We start from the raw sequence: 15,755 nt of genomic DNA, 5'->3' as shown, positions 1-15,755 counted from the left end.
GTCCATTTGGCACGCACATCATTGAGTCAATCGGCGGCGTTCATTGAGTGCCTCTTCGGCAAGAGTGCTCTCTCCTAGGCCGTCCTGGAGTTGTCCGTTCACTCAGAGCAGCCTGGGAAGGCTCTGGAATCTGTTTCCTGTCTTCGGCGCTTCCCCCTCAGCTCATTTCATCTTCCCCCACTGTAGGTGCTTACCTGTGGTGGTCTCCGCTGCCACCCTCCCTCCACACTTCCAAGGATCTGAGGCTCAAAGAAATAAAAAGGCCAGGTGGAGCCCACTCACTCGGCCAGACTCCAGCGTCCCAGCTTGTCCTACCTGTCTGGTCTTGGCAGCCTGGTGTGACCAGGTCACCAAAAGGCAGACTCTGCCCCCCGAGAACTGACAAGTCAGTAGGGGACTTGGGTGAAGGAAGACAGGTGTGTTGGGAGCTGCCTCCTGGGGTGTGGTGAGGGATACGAGGCTGAACTGAGTGGGGTAGACGGGAAGCAGGGGGCGTTTAGGATAAGGGAACATTTCACAAACTTAGGAACTTGTAGAGTACCCTAACTCATTAGGGGGACTGCACACAGGCTTTGAATGATCAGCTGTGTGGGACACAGGTGCAAGGAACGGTGGAAGTCTAAGATGCCTTGAGTGGAGTCAGGGGACAAGTCAGGAAAAGCCTTGAATGCCAACCTCAAGGACCGGGTCGTCCTCTTGTACGAAGCAAGGGCCCACTGAAGCCTGAGGCAGAGTGACACAGAGATGATTTACTCCTCAAATTCCTACAACAGTTGGAGGCGGGACTGCGCCAGGTCAGAAATCCATCAGGGTCACCCATGTGACAGGTACTTTTTAAAAAAAGATTTATTTATTTTTATTGGCAAGGTAGATATATATAGCAAGGAGGAGAGACAGAGAGGAAGATCTTCCATCCGATGATTCACTTCCCAAGTGAGCTACAATGGCTGGTGCTGAGCTGATTCGAAGCCAGGAACTCTTCCAGGTCTCCGACATGGGTGCAGGGTCCCAAGGCTTTGGGCCGTCCTCCACTGCTTTCCCAGGCCACAAGCAGGGAGCTGGATGGGAAATGGAGCTGCTGGGATTAGAACCGGCATCCATATGGGATCTCTGCTCATTCAAGGCGAACACTTTAGCCTCTAGGCCACTGTGCCGGGCCCGAAGCCAGGTATTTGAGCCATCTTCCACTGCCTTTTCAGAGTATGCATTAGCAGGGAGTTAAATTTAAAACATTCTAACTGGGACGCGGGCATTACAAACAGTGGCTTGCCCGCCCCCCCCAACTGCACCATAATGCCTGCCCCAAAAGCTCTGTCAGCTTTGGGGGCCTAGTGCAGTAGCCTAACGGCTAACATGCCAACATCCCATATGGACGCCGGTTCTAATCCCGGCAGTTCCCAATCCCATCCAGCTCCCTGCTTGCGGCCTGGGAAAGCAGCCGAGGATGGTCCAAAGCCTTGGGATCCTGCACCCATGTGGGAAGCCAGGCAGAAGCCCCCGGCTCTGGGCATCGGATCGGCTCAGCTCCGACCGTTGCGACCATTTGAGCAGTAAACCAGCGGATGGAACACCTTTCTCTCTGTCTCTCCTTCTCTGTAAATCTGCCTTTTCAATACAAATAAAGTAAGTCTTTTAAAACTATGTAAAACGCTGCAGCGGGTGAAGCCGAGTGGCGTCTCTCTCCGAACCAACCTCAAGGCGGCAGCAGTGAGCAGAGCACCGCGGAGCCGGGAGCGTAAGGCAGGAAGTGCCCCTCCTGCGAGGACTCCGGGCTCCGCCTCTCTCCCCCACCGGCCAATCAGGGCCCAGCTGGCCGCGCCGGCGCGCTGGTGGGAGGAGACCCGGGACCGTCAGCCAGGCCGCGCGGTGCGCTGAGGCTTTGGCTTCCAGTCGCCACAAGAGGCAAGTTGTGGTTCATGAAAAAGGCTGAGTGGACGTACCTGCACTTTCGTAAAGAGTCTGGTAATTGGGGGTGCCCACCGCGATGGCTCAATGGCTAAGTCCTCACCTTGCAAGCGCTAGGATCCCATATGGACGCCAGTTCATGTCCCGGCTGCTCCACTTCCCATCAGCTCCCTGCTTATTGCCTGGGAAAGCAGTACAGGATGACCCAAAACCCTGGACCCTAGACCCACGTGGCAGACCTGGAAGAAGTTCCTGGCCTCTGGCTTCGAATCTGCTCAGCTACTGCCATTGCGACCACTTGGGGAGTGAACCAAAAGGTGAAAGACTTCTTTCTGTTTTTAAGATTACCCTTTTAGGTCTGGCATGGTAGCCTAGCAGCTAAAGTCCTCCCCTTGGGCACGTCGGGATCCCATATGGGCACTGGTTCTAATCCGGGCAGCCCCACTTTCCATTCAGCTCCCTCCTTGTGGCCTGGGAAAGCAGTCAAGGCCCGCTCAAAGCCTTGGGACCTTGTACCTGCATGGGGGAGCTGGACAAACTCCTGGCTCCTGGCATCGGATCAGCTCAGCTCTGGCTTTGTGGCCACATGGGGAGTGAATCATCAGATGGAAGATCTTCTGTGTCTCTCCTCCTCTCTGTATATCTGCCTTTCTAATAAGAATACAAATTTAAAAATAAAATAAAGCTCGTTAACAATAGAAAATAAAATAATAAAATAACCCTTGTAAATACATAGGGCCGCACAGATAACCCAAGATTATCTTACCTCACAATCATTAATGAGACCATATCTGCAAAGCCTTTTAGGCCATTTGATGGCAACAGCCACAAATGCCAGGGATTCGTATATGAAAAAGTTTGCAGGGAAAGGGACCATTAGTCTACCCACCACAATGAGTTTAAGATTTTTTTCCTTAACACCATGGACAAGTCTGAGCTGCGATCCTGGAACTCAGTCTGGGTGTCCTACGTGGGATGGCGTGGAACCAGGTGGTTGAGACAGTAACAGGTACAACTCAGGGTGCAGCTTAGCAGGAAGCAGGGTCAGAAACAGGAGTAGTGAGATGTGGGTGTCCCAAGTGGGGATTTTACACCAGACACCTGCCCCAGGTGGCTTTCAGGAGCTTCACAGAACCGTACCACTCTCAACACAATCATTTTTAGAACAGTTTCTTCTTTTTCCCATCTTACACTGCTCAAGGCTCTAAGACCACTCGCTCAGTCTCACGTCCGTGCGGGCTGGCTGCGGCAGTGACTGTCCAGGGCTGAGAACTCAGGCGCCTTCTGCAGCACTCCCTTCCCCAGCTTGGCAGGTCACATGGCAGCAGTGCCAAGGTAGCCGGGCAGGTGCAGTGGGTGGGCAAGCAGCTGCCTTGCATTCTAGGCTTGTTTTTGGTTGTCCTCAAGCAGTATAAACCTGGATAATACCCTGTGGAGCCCTGCTGTTCCTCATTTGAATGATGGGGGGCAATTTAGCACACACACACACACACACACACACACACACAAAACCCTTTAACATTTTATTTATTTTTATTGGAAAAGCAGATATACAGAGAAAGAGAGACAAAGATCCTCCATCCGATGGTTCACTCCCCTAATGGGTGCAATGACTGGTGCTGCGCAGCTCCGAATCCAGGAGCTCAGATCCTCTTCCGGGTCTCCCACAAGGGTGCTTTCCCAGGCCACAAGCAGGGAGCTGGATGGGAAGTGCAGCTGCTGGGGTTAGAACCGGCACCCATATGGGATCCTGGTGCGTTCAAGGCAGGGACTTTAGCCGCTAGGCCACTGCGCCGGGCACTATATAGGTTCTACACTTGATCTTAGCCAAAAGGCCGAGAAGCGATCACTATATAGGTTCCAATGTTGCCAATACACTTGGTCTTAGTTAGCCAAGAGGCTGAGGAGCTATTAATTTGACTATATAATGTTGATTCTTTTGATCCAAAAAAAATTAATTTTTAAAGATTTATTTTTATTGGAAAGGCGGATATACAGAGAGGAGAGACAGAGAGGAAGGTTTTCCATCCGATGATTCACTCCCCAAGTGAGCGCAACAGCTGATGCTATGCCAATCCGAAGCTAGGAGACTCTTCCGGGTCTCCCACACGGGTGCAGGGTCCCAAAGCCTTGGGCTGTCCTCGACTGCTCTCCTGGGCCACAGGCAGGGAGCTGGATGGGAAGCGGGGCTGCCGGGATTAGAACCGGCGCCCATATGGGATCCCGGGCGTGCAAGGCGAGGACCTTAACCACTTGCGTCATCGTGCCGGGCCCTGATCCAAAATTTTTTAGAAGAAAAATGAACAGTTATGTGCTGGGAGGACAATGAGACGTTTTGTGTATTGTTCTAAAGCAAAGAATGGGATTATTGCTCATTTCAAATCTAAATCTGCCATCTTTCGCTGCTTTTATGGGATGCTCCTTTGGGATTTGCACATTGAAGGCAGAAGCTTTACCCGCTACTCCACACTGTGGGTTCCATTCCATTTGACTTTTTTATGCTTGGATTTATATTTATTTTTATATAAATGTATATATATTTATTTATCTACATATTTATTTGAAAGTCAGAATTACAGAGAGAATGTTTCAGCTGCTAGCTCACTCTCCAAGTGACCACAATGACCAGAGTGGGGCTGATCTGAGCCAAGAGCTTCTTCCAGATCTTCCAAGTGGATGCAGGAGCCCAAAACCTTGTATCATCTTCTGCTGCTTTCCTGGGTCCATTAGCAGGGGCCAGGGTAAGAAGTGGAGCAGCCAGAACTCATAACGGCTTCCATGTGGGAGACTGGTGTCACAGGCAGCAGCTTTAACTGCTACACAACAGAGCCACTCCCAGATGTCTTTTAAGTTATTTAATTTCTATATACTGAATGTCACTGACATAGTCAATAACATGGAGCCTGTACCATGTTTTTTGGGAGTGTTTAGGCTAAAAACATTTCTTGCATTCAGTCTGTGTACTTAGTTCTAAAATAACTTGTTTTTAATTTCTTGAAAAACAAATTCTGGGCCCAGCGCGGTAACCTAGCGGCTAAAGTTCCCACCTTGCATGCATTGGGGTCCCATATGGGTGCCGGTTCTAATCCAGGCAACCCCACTTCCCGTCCAGCTCCCTGCTTGTGGCCTGGAAAAGCAGTCGAGGACGGCCCAAAGCCTTGGGACCCTGCACCCGTGTGGGAGACCCGGAAGAGTCTCCAGGTTCCTGGCTTTGGATTGGCCTAGCTCCAGCCTTTGTGGCCACTTGGGGAGTGCATCAATGAATGGAAAATCGTCCTCTCTGTATATCTGACTTTCCAATAAAAATAATATAGATCTCTTAAAAATAAAAACAAATAAGTTTTTAGGGCTATATGGTGGTGCACAGAATTAAGCCAGGCCAACTGTGTCCACATCTTATGTGAGCCACGGTTGGAATCCCAGCTGCTCCACTTCCGATCTAGCTCCTTGCTAACGCTCCTGGGAAGGCAGCAAAATGGCCCAAGTGTTTGATCCCCTGCATCTGTGTGGGAGACTCATGTGGAGCTGGCGGATCCTGGCTCCCATCTGGCCCCATTGCAGCCATTTGCAGAGGAGTGAAGTAGTGGATGGAAAATTTCTGTCTCACCCTCTTAAATAAATTAATTTTCTGGGCATCCAGTGCAAGAAGATAAGTAAGAATTCCCTGAGGAGAGCCTCTCAGACCCTTTCCTTGAGCCCTTTATGCAGCTGGCACGGGTCTGAGTTCCTCACACGGGGCTCAGCCTGATCCACCCTTACAAAAGGCAAGCAAGGGAGGAAAGAATGGGGTAAGCCGGCTCAGGAGTGGACAACGGTGCGAGTGGGAATGGGGTGTGCCGGGCCAGACGGAGGCAGCTCTTCCTTGGGGACCAATCCAGGCGCCGGGTGGGCAGCAGCTGGACAGCCAGGGTGGGTGACGGACGTCCTGTCCTCTGCTGCTTCTTGTCTGCCCCAAGCCCCGTCATCCTGTGCGATCGGTAAAGCCCAGGCGGAGACACCCAACTGAAGGCACACCCACCGCCACGCCCCTGACTGTGACTGGCTGGAGCATTTAAAGCCCCGGCCGGTGATAGGGCGATTTTTAAAATCCTTACTATTTGAAAGTTTCGCTCCAGGCTCCTAGTCTACCCGGACGACTTGAATCAGCGTGTTCCTCTGCGTGCCGGCTCGAGTGAGTGTCTCCCCCGCAGCCTGGTTCCCCTGGGGGTCCCCCGCTGGGTGGGTCAGCCGGGAGGACACCTCTCCGGGCAAACACGCACCCAAGCCACCCGATCGCCACCTTGGGAGCTAGGGCATCACCCCGGCCTGGACTCCTTCATCCCCCCTGGCTTCTTTTCCACTCTGGTCACGGTGCAGCCGACCTGGCTGTGTTTTAACCAACGAGCGCGCCTGGAGGACAGGCCGAGGGCGCCCAGAACCTGTCAGGCCCTTTCGCATACTCCTAGGTGTATCTGTCTCGTTGGGGGTTGGAGGACGGTGGGAGATTCTGGCGTTCTTGCAGTCGGGCTTGTTCTTGCACACCCCCTTGTAGGTCTCGAAGCTCCCCAGGCCTGGAGGCACCCCACGCTGCTGTTCAGACCCAGCTCTGGATATTGTGCAACCGATTTCATTTCTCAGAACATCTTTTCGGTGAACCCCCAGACCTTTGGCCGTCTCAGGATAGCCTCCGTGACCCAGAGACGCCTTGCTCCCCGTCCCGCACCCTCCTCCCCGAAAACCCCCGCGATCCCCGCGCTCGGGTCTCTCCACAACCCAGCGAAAGGCGGAGGTGATGCTCTCGGACACCCCAACGGTGGCTGCCGGATGCAGCGACGCGGAGCTGCGGTGCCGGGTAGCGGTGGAGGAGCTGAGCCCAGGCGGCCAGCCCCGCAGGCGCCAGGCCCTGCGCACCGCAGAGCTGAGCCTGGGACGTAACGAGCGCCGAGAGCTCATGCTGCGCCTGCAGGCTCCGGGGCCCGCGGGGCGGCCACGCTGCTTCCCACTGCGCGCAGCGCGCCTTTTCACGCGCTTCGCCGCCTCCGGGCGCTCCACGTTGCGGCTGCCGGCTGCCTGCGCCCCGCGCCCGGGCGCCGTGCAGCTGCTGCTGTCGGACTGTCCGCCCGAGCGCCTGCGCCGCTTCCTGCGCACGCTGCGCCTCAAGCTGGCCGCCGCCCCCGGACCCGGACCTCCCTCTGCCCGCGCGCAGCTGCTCGGCCCGCGGCCCCGCGACTTTGTCACCGTCAGTCCGGTGCAGCCGGAGGAGCTGCAGCGCGTGGCGACCTCCCGGGCCCCCAACACCACGCTCGTGAAACAGCCCTCGGAATCGGGCGAAGGCGGGGGGTCCAGCACGGTGAGTGTGTGTACTGCCCTCTGAATGCAAGAATCGCCGTGTGTGTGTGTGTGTGTGTGTGTGGTGCGCGCGCGCGCGTCCCGGGACATCTGGGTGTGACAGGGATGTGGGAATTGAGCCTGCTAGTGGGAAAGAGAGGAAGGAAGGAGATGCAGGCCACGAGAACCTGGAGAATCGTCACTTTGGGATTTCTAGCATGACATCAAGTGGACATTCCCATCTCGGAGTAGGGATGTAGTTCGGCAGCTGGGAGCAGTGTGTGTCCACCCTGCCCCCTCCGACCCACAAAGATAAAGCAGAAAAGAGAAAGGAAGATTGGAAGCATTTGCACCACCTACCTTTCCCCACACCTCGACCCTCCCCATCCTGTGCAGTGGTCCTCAGGGGGCATGCATTCTTGTCAACTATGTAAATAACATCAAAAATTATTCTTCTTATTATTTTAAATGAGGAAGTGAAGGGACCCTGGAAAGACGCAAGAAAAGCAGGAGAGTGCAGGCCAGGGAAGAGAGAGGCCTTAAATAGAAATGAGGGGGTGAGCAGTGCCGGGGCAGCCAGCATCCAATCAGATAGGGCCACAGGGAAAGGAATGACAATATCTCCAATAGGACAGGTGGATTCAGGACCACAAGGGGTGTTGGAGACCAAGCTGATGAGAATATGGGACAAGAAGAGGGCCTGGCTAGGCAGGATTGGGCTTGAGTGGGCTGTTGTTTTGGATGTTATTTACTTATGTGAAAGGCAGACAGGGAGAGACACAAATTTTCCATCTGGTTCACTCCCTAAGGAACTCCAGTCTCCCAAGTGGGTGCAGGAGGCCAAGCACTCGAGCCGTCTTCCATTGCTTTCCCAGGAACATTGGCAGGGAGCTTTAGCAGAAGTAGAGCAGTCAGGACTCCGACCAGCAACCGTGTTGGTGGCTTAACTTGATTTGTCACAGTGTTGGGCCCCCGGCTTGAGTGTTTTGAGGTGACAGGGACAGAGTTAAACTAGAAAGAGAAGTGAGAAGGAAAGTTGGGTGGCAAGGCAAGAAGGGTTAGGGAGCCTGAGGAGGGAGCTGACGGAGGATGCAGATGCGCTCTGTGGGGGATCAGGGCCCAGGGTTGCTACTTCGTGAACCAGAGTAACCCACGAGTTCCAAAAGGACAAAGGGCTAATAGGCCTGCGATCCACACAGGCCCAGAAGGGAGGGGGACTTCAGGAGGGCCCTAATTCAGGCCTGTCTCCCCAGGAAACCCCAAAATGGCCCCTGCCCGTGAAGAAGCTGCACCTGCCCCCTGCCAAGCCACAGCTTTCCGAAGAGCAGGCCACCGTGCTGGCCGCGGTGCTCAAAGGCCATAGTATCTTCTTCACCGGGAGTGCAGGTAGTAGCGGGGCCAGGTACTAGAGCGGTGGTGGGCGGGGCCTACTGGAGGGACAGGCAATTCCTGATCTTGCTCCCTGGCACAGGCACAGGGAAGTCGTACCTGCTAAAGCGCATCCTGGGCTCCCTGCCCCCGACAGGCACCGTGGCCACGGCCAGCACCGGGGTGGCGGCCTGCCATATTGGTGGGACCACCCTCCATGCCTTTGCAGGTGAGTGGGGAGACCAAGCCTGGGTGAGAAGCAGGGAGAATGGGAGGCTGGGGTCTCTGTTGCCTGGGCTAAAAAGTATCCCCTGCAGGTATTGGCTCTGGCCAAGCTCCCCTGGACCAGTGTGTGGCCCTGGCCCAGCGGCCGGGGGTGCGGCAGGGCTGGCTGAGCTGCCAACGGCTGGTCATTGATGAGGTCTCCATGGTGGAGGCGGACCTGTTTGACAAGCTGGAGGCTGTGGCCAGGTTAGTCTGTGTGCAGCCAGTGCAGGAAGGCAGGGCAGAGAGGTGGAAGGAGTGGTGGTGGTGGTGGTGCCAGGCGGTGGGTTGGTGGGGGAGGGTCTGGTTCTCGCCCACCCCAGTCCCTAAATCCCTTGGGGCCTCCTGGCAGGGCTGTGCGGAAACAGGACAAGCCATTTGGAGGAATCCAGCTCATCATCTGTGGGGACTTCCTGCAGCTCCCACCAGTGACCAAGGGCTCCCAGGCCCCACGCTTCTGTTTCCAGGTACCACTTGCTCCCCGGGCCTGCCCAGCCCTTCCCCCCATCAGACAGATGCCACTCAAGCCAAATCTGACCCACCCTCCCAATCCTGTCTCCAACAGGCCAAAAGCTGGAGGCGCTGTGTGCCCGTGACCCTGGAGCTGACGGAAGTATGGAGGCAGACGGACCAGGCTTTCATTTCCCTGCTGCAGGCTGTGAGGCTGGGCAGGTGGGCCGCAGGAACAGAGACGAGGCCATGGGACAAGAATACAGGCCTGGGCTGTATTGTCCCTGTTGGGCCCAGGGATCCAGGGAAGGGGATCAGAGAGGAGAGGTGTTCCAGAACAACAAATGGTACAGGCAGAGGCTGGGACCCCGGGCAACCCAGGAGAGGCATGGCCCCCATGGAAGTGATTGGAGAGAACCAGCTCCCTCAGAGTTGGCACAGAGTATGGCTCAGGGAAGCAAAGATGGGCTAATGGACAGTGCGTGTCCCTGGAGGAAGTTTGAGACGGGGTGGGGGGGTGGGGGGGTTGGGAAAGAGAACCCCTGGCCTGCGGCAGTAGGCAGGTGACAAGAGTATGTCCCAAAGTGATGTGAGCTCAGGGCGGCCAGCGTTGCATCCCTATCTGCTCCTGGGCTGGTCTTGCAAATCTTTGGCCTCTGCAGGAGCATACTGGGGTGACCTGTTCCCACTCCCCACCGCAGCCTCAGTCTCTCTGTGTCAAAGACAGATTGGCCAGCCTGGGGCCCAGCTCATCCCATCCCAAGGCCTGACCCATAGCCTGCTGCTTGGGCCCTGCTTCCTCCACCGCCCTCTCCCTTCCTCCCTCCCCACTTTCCCTGGTATTCAGGTGGGACCCTATCCTGACAGCCCAGCTCCCACAGGTGCTCCGATGTGGTGACCCGTCAGCTGCGGGCCACAGCCACCCACAAGGTGGGGCGGGATGGGATTGTGGCCACAAGATTGTGCACACACCAGGATGACGTAGCCCTCACCAACGAGAAGCGGCTGCAGGAGCTGCCAGGTGAGCCGCGAGCCGAAGCGGGGCATGCCCATTAGGCAGCCCCAGACGCAACCTCTGTGCCCATGGAGGCTCTTAGGTTCCTAGGAGTCACCGTGGCTCTGAGAGATGCGATGAGCTGATTTGCAGCCCCATCTCTTTGGTGGTTTTGGGAACAGAACCACAAGGCAGTGATGTGGGATCTGTTTCTGCAACTCTTTCCAGGGGAGATGCACAGCTTTGAGGCTCTGGACAGTGACCCCGAACTTGCCCACATCCTGGATGCCCAGTGTCCTGTCAGCCGGCTTCTCCAGCTGAAGCTGGGGGCCCAGGTGGGTAGGAAGCAAGATCTACACCCTGGGATCCTGGGCTTGCGTCCTCTGCCCAGGGCAGCCTGCTGCCCACGGGTCGAGCCATGACCACACCACCCTCCTGGCTTTCTCTTGGCCATTTCTTCCTACCCCTGCACTTTTCCAAGTGTTGCTCTGGTCAAGTCCCTTTCCCTTGGTCACATTCACCTCATCACCCCCCTTCTCTCTCTTTTTTTTTTTTTTTTGAGGATTTATCTTATTTCTTTGAAAGGCAAAGTCACAGAGAGAGGGAGAGATAAAGATCTCTTATCTGCTGGTTCACTCCCTAAATGGCTAAAACTGCAAAGAGCCAGGAGCTTCTTTTGTTATTATGATTTATTTATTTTTATTGGAAAGGTAGATACAAAGAGAAAGATCTTCCATCTGCTGGTTCACTTCTGAAGTGGCCCCAACAGCCAGAGCTAAGCAGACCCAAAGCCAGGAGCTTCCTCCAGATCTACCACACGGGTGCAGGGTCCCAATGCTCTGGGCCGTCCTCCACTGCTTTCCCAGGCCACAAGCAGGGAGCTGGATGGGAAGTGGAGCAGCTGGGACATAAAGCGGCACCTATATACATGGATTCCCAGTGGGTGCAAGGTGAGGACTTTAGTCACTAGGTAACCGCACCAAGCCCCCAGGAGCTTCTTTTGGGTCTCCCCAAAAGAAGAGTGGGTATAGAGGCCAAAGAACTTGGGCCATCTTCCGCTGTTTTCCTAGACCATAGGCAGGGAGCTGGATCAGAGGTGCAGCAGCTGGGACTCAAACCTACACCCATGTGGGATGTGAGTGTTTATCATACTCTGACACAATGACACTTCTCCCCCCACTGCGATCTTTAAAATGGGGCAGGAGGATGAAGTGTTTATAGCTGGGAAGATACTGTTTGGGCTCCCTGCATCCTACATTCAGTTCCTGATTTTAGTCCCCCTGCTGCACTTCCAACTCCAGCTTCTACTTGGGAGGCAACAGGGCTGGGCCAAGTCCTTGGGTCCCCGCCATTCATGTAGGTTACCTAGATGGAGTACCTGGGTCCTGCTTGGGCCCTGACTGTGGGGAATATTTGCAGAATGAACCAGAAGGTGGAAGATCTCTTCATTTTCCCTCTTTTTCTCTCCCCATCTCTCTGTCCCTGTCTCCCCATTTTTCAGATAAACAAAAATTCATGCAGACAGCATAGTGTGGCTGGGGGACAGGGAGAAGGCAGGACTGGATCGCATTCTTTTCAAGTCCCTGTGATTTGTGTCACCCTGTTGATCTGAGCACCTCCTTTTGAGACAAACTGAACCCTTCATTTCCCCGGAAACCAGGGCAGCTTTCCCCAGCCCATGGACAACAGAGCTAAAGACTGGGAACTCAGTACCCTCCACGACAGCCCCCACCTTCAGCCACTGCTGGGTTCCTGCCCAGTCCGCCCCTCCACTCTCCCTGGCAGGTGATGCTGGTGAAGAACTTGGCTGTGTCCCGAGGCCTGGTGAATGGTGCCCGGGGCGTGGTCGTTGGGTTCCAGGATGAAGGGAGAGGTGAGTGATGGTAGAAGGGGATGGTCCTACTGCTGGAGTTTGCAGCAAGACCCTGTGGGGTGCCTAAGGGGAGAAAACAACCAGGAGGGGAAGCCCCAAAGGCCCTAGCCCCCACTTCTCAGCCACAAGCAGCACTGAGACCTCGGCCCTCTTCCTGCCGTTCACAGGGCTGCCCCAGGTGCGGTTCCTGTGCGGAGTCACCGAGGTCATCCGTGCAGACCGCTGGACGGTGCATGCCACTGGGGGCCAGATCCTCAGCCGGAAGCAGCTGCCCCTCCAGCTGGCCTGGGCACTGTCCATCCACAAGAGCCAGGTGAACACCAGTGCTACAGGCAGGACTGGGCCAGCAGCTGGGGGACAGGGAGGAAGGGACATATCTGAGGGGGAGGGAGCAGGGGAGATGCTGAGGCTTTGGGAGGTTAAGCTTCTGCAGAGCAGGAATCAATTCAGCCTTCCATTAGTAAGTGGCAGAGGCAGGATCTGCACCTACCTGACCACCCCATCCCTCAACTGGGATCCCAGTCTGTCTTCTGCTATTCTCCTCGCACACTCCCTGTGCTTCAAGGCTGTCTGGGCTTAGCAAGGAGATCCAGGGCTGGTTCTGGAGTGCCAAGAACTGTGCACTGACCTGGCCCCGTCTCTGTACCTCTGTCCGCAGGGAATGTCCCTGGACTGTGTGGAGATCTCCCTGGGCCGCGTGTTTGCCCCCGGCCAAGCATACGTGGCCCTCTCCCGGGCCCGCAACTTGCAGGGCCTGCGCGTCCTGGACTTCGACCCCATGGTGGTTCGCTGTGACCCTCGTGTGCTGCACTTCTACGCCACCCTGCGGCGGGGTCAGGGTCTCAGGCCGGTAAGAGTCACCTTTGACTGGCTGAGTGGAGCTGGAACAAAGGGAAGGCCCAGGAGGACCTTGGCCCAGAGCGGGGAGGTGCGGAGAAAGCACAGGGAAGGGAGGATGGGGGGAGGGGACCAGAGCCCTTACTGAATCTCCTGGGGGGCATGCGGCAGCCATTGCATAGTTGACACTGCTGTCCCCCAGACCAGGGCCTTGAGGACAGCGCAGTCTCATGCCTGGGTTTCTCTGGCTCTGTGCAGGAATTCCCAAGTGATGACGAGGCCACTTCTGATCAGGAGAATGCAGACCCAAACCCTGAGCCTCGGCTGCCAAGACGACCAAGTAAAAGGGAAGGAGACAATGACCCCGCCTCCTCCATGAGGTCCTGACAGTGTAAAGGATCCAGCAGTGCCTCAGTTTCTCCCCTAGGCAGTGGGTGAACTGTTGGCAGGGGAAGACGTGAGCCCTTTCTGTGCCAGGTGGGAAATGGGCCTCACACAGCACCAAGCGTCACAGGATGAAGCTCTTCCCAAGGGCTGGACATGGAGCTGCTGAGTCCCAATGGCCACTCACTCCCTTGTGACTGCAGAGGGACAAGCAGAGAAGCTAAGGGCCCAGCAGTAGCCTCAGGGCCGCTCTGATAGGGGTCCCCAGGGGAATTCAGGTTGGGCCCCTGAAGCAAAGAATAGAGGTTGACAGTACCCGCGTAGCTGGGTGCCGCTGCGCACAGCCCAGGACATGGCGTGGTTGCAGCCCAGCCTTCAGACAGTGACTGAATAGGTGCACCTGTGGCTTAAACTGCATGTGGGGGAGAAACGAAGAGGAGAAAAATGGTGTCTGGGAGTATGGACATTGATGTTTTCACACTTATTTATTTAGGACTAATAAATCTGGGATGTGGGCCTGGCGCGGTGGTCTAGTGGCTAAAGTCCTCGCCTTGAACGTGCCAGGATCCCATATGGGTCCCGGTTCTAATCCCGGTGGCTCCACTTCCCATCCAGCTCCCTGCCTGTGGCCTGGGAAAGTAGTGGAGGATGGCCCAAAGCCTTGGGACCCTGCACCCGTGTGAGAGACCTGGAGGAAGCTCCTGGCTCCTGGCTTCAGATTGGTGCAGCACCGGCTGTTGCAGCCACTTAGGGAGTGAATCATCGGACGGAAGATCTTCCTTTTTGTCTCTCCTCCTCTCTGTATATCTGACTTTCCAATAAATAAATCTTAAAAAAAAAAAAGCTGGGAACTGAGTAAGAAGCACGCCACCTGCCTGCCTACTCGGCTCCCTGTCCCCTGTGCACCTGCACGCAGGTGTGGAGGCTGTGACGGCAGAAGTCCCAGCTCCCTTATGGGAGGCTCTGGTAGTGTCACTGGCCACTTGGAAAGCTGAGTTGTTCAAGACTAGTGATGAAATGACCAGTAAGTCACTATAGCTAAATGTTCAGACAAGGGCATGCTATAAAATTCACACAGAAGCCCAGGTCAGAGGATGCTGGAAGCTCTCTGGGTTCAGTCTCCCTTGGACTCCAGCTTGGAGGTTCTGACAAGAAGGGTTCATCAGCGAACTCGCCCAAGTTTCTCCCAAAGCTTGCTAGGGTGCCAGGTACTTAGCCTTGGGGTTAAACAGCCTGTGTCCCACACCGAGGTACCCTGGCTCAGGCTCCTGACTCCAGCTTCCTGCTAATGTGCTGTGCTGATGACTCAAGGGAGTGAGTAGGCCCCTAACATCCACATGGAAGGCCTGGCCCAGCGCTGGCTGTTGTAGCCACTTTCAGGAGTGACCCAGTGAATGGAAGATTTGTGTCCCTATCTGTCATTCAAATAAAAAAAAAAAGAATAGGACCCACACAATGGCTCAATTGGCTATTCCTCTATCTTCAAGTGCCATGATCCCATATGGGCGCTGGTTCATGTCCTGGCTACTCCACTTCCAATCCAGTTCTTTGCTTATGACCTGGGGAAGCAGCAGAGAATGGCCCAAAGACTTAGACCCCTACAACCATGTGGGAGACCCCGAAGAATCTCCTGATTCCTGGCTTTAGATCAGATCAGCTCAGCTCTGGCTGTTGTGGCCATCTGAGGAGTGAACCAGCATATGGGAGTTCTGTCTCTTCTCTCTGTAAATCTGTCTTTCCAATAAAGATAAATCTCAAATTTGTTAAAATCAAATCACCAAAGAAAGAAAAAAGGAGAGAGCCTGGTGGAAATTTAAGGCTCCGTGCTTGTGAGTGAAAAGTATTGTGATTCTGGATAATCAGTCTGGGCTCTAGTATGGTGATAATAGGCACAGTAGATGTGTCAGATCGGCAAGAGTCACGGCTGCTTACAGGTGAGATGCCCAGGGTGGAGGAAGTCAGAATAATGCTCACTGCTGGGGGACACGAAATCTGGGTGCTCCAAGCCACAAACCCCTGTCCGCAGAAAGCTACCCGCTGCACGGCGGGTGTGAAGAGCAGTGACAGGCAGAGTGGCAATCTTTCATCTGCTGGTTCACTCCCCAGATGGCAGGAGCAGTGAGGCCCAAGACAAGAGCCAGGACTCAATCCAGGTTTCCCACCTGCGTGACAGGGATCCACCAAGTACGTGAGTCACCTGCCCCTGCCTTTCCAGGCACCTTTGCAGGAAGCTGGATGGGAAGTAGTGGACCCAGCAGGGGCTGGCAGCACTAATGATGGCTGAACCCACTGTACCCAGCGGCTGTCTGGGAGGGCTAGTTTCCATGTCTGGGCTTGGGGAGGCTCCATGTGCCCACAGCACAGTCCTTGTCC

The 15,755-nt window shown here is 55.3% G+C and overlaps 1 protein-coding gene across 1 annotated transcript; it reads left to right on the top strand.

The window, feature by feature from the left end:
• Positions 1-6,820: 6,820 nt before the first annotated feature.
• On the top strand, positions 6,821-13,915 carry LOC121168233 (ATP-dependent DNA helicase PIF1-like). Its single transcript, XM_040998144.1, has 12 exons — positions 6,821-7,234; positions 8,466-8,598; positions 8,684-8,809; positions 8,898-9,051; positions 9,197-9,311; positions 9,410-9,516; positions 10,176-10,315; positions 10,517-10,623; positions 12,074-12,161; positions 12,329-12,474; positions 12,820-13,011; positions 13,257-13,915. The coding sequence occupies exons 1-12, from the start codon at positions 6,836-6,838 to the stop codon at positions 13,383-13,385; spliced, it is 1,836 nt and encodes a 611-aa protein (XP_040854078.1). The 5' UTR covers positions 6,821-6,835; the 3' UTR covers positions 13,386-13,915.
• The last annotated feature ends 1,840 nt before the right edge of the window (positions 13,916-15,755 follow it).

This window comes from Ochotona curzoniae, unplaced genomic scaffold (assembly GCF_017591425.1).
Source record: "Ochotona curzoniae isolate NIBS_2020 unplaced genomic scaffold, NIBS_Ocur_1.0 patch79, whole genome shotgun sequence".
NCBI classification, from domain to species: Eukaryota; Metazoa; Chordata; class Mammalia; order Lagomorpha; family Ochotonidae; genus Ochotona; species Ochotona curzoniae.
This window is presented reverse-complemented; position numbering and strand designations above follow the sequence as displayed.

Excerpts from the sequence above, each read along its gene's own strand:
- LOC121168233 (XM_040998144.1), top strand. The coding sequence starts at position 6,836 with ATGCTGCGCCTGCAGGCTCCGGGGCCCGCGGGGCGGCCACGCTGCTTC. Across the intron at positions 12,162-12,328 it reads GTTCCAGGATGAAGGGAGAG|GGCTGCCCCAGGTGCGGTTC; the intron begins GTGAGTGATGGT and ends TGCCGTTCACAG. Across the intron at positions 12,475-12,819 it reads TGTCCATCCACAAGAGCCAG|GGAATGTCCCTGGACTGTGT; the intron begins GTGAACACCAGT and ends CTCTGTCCGCAG.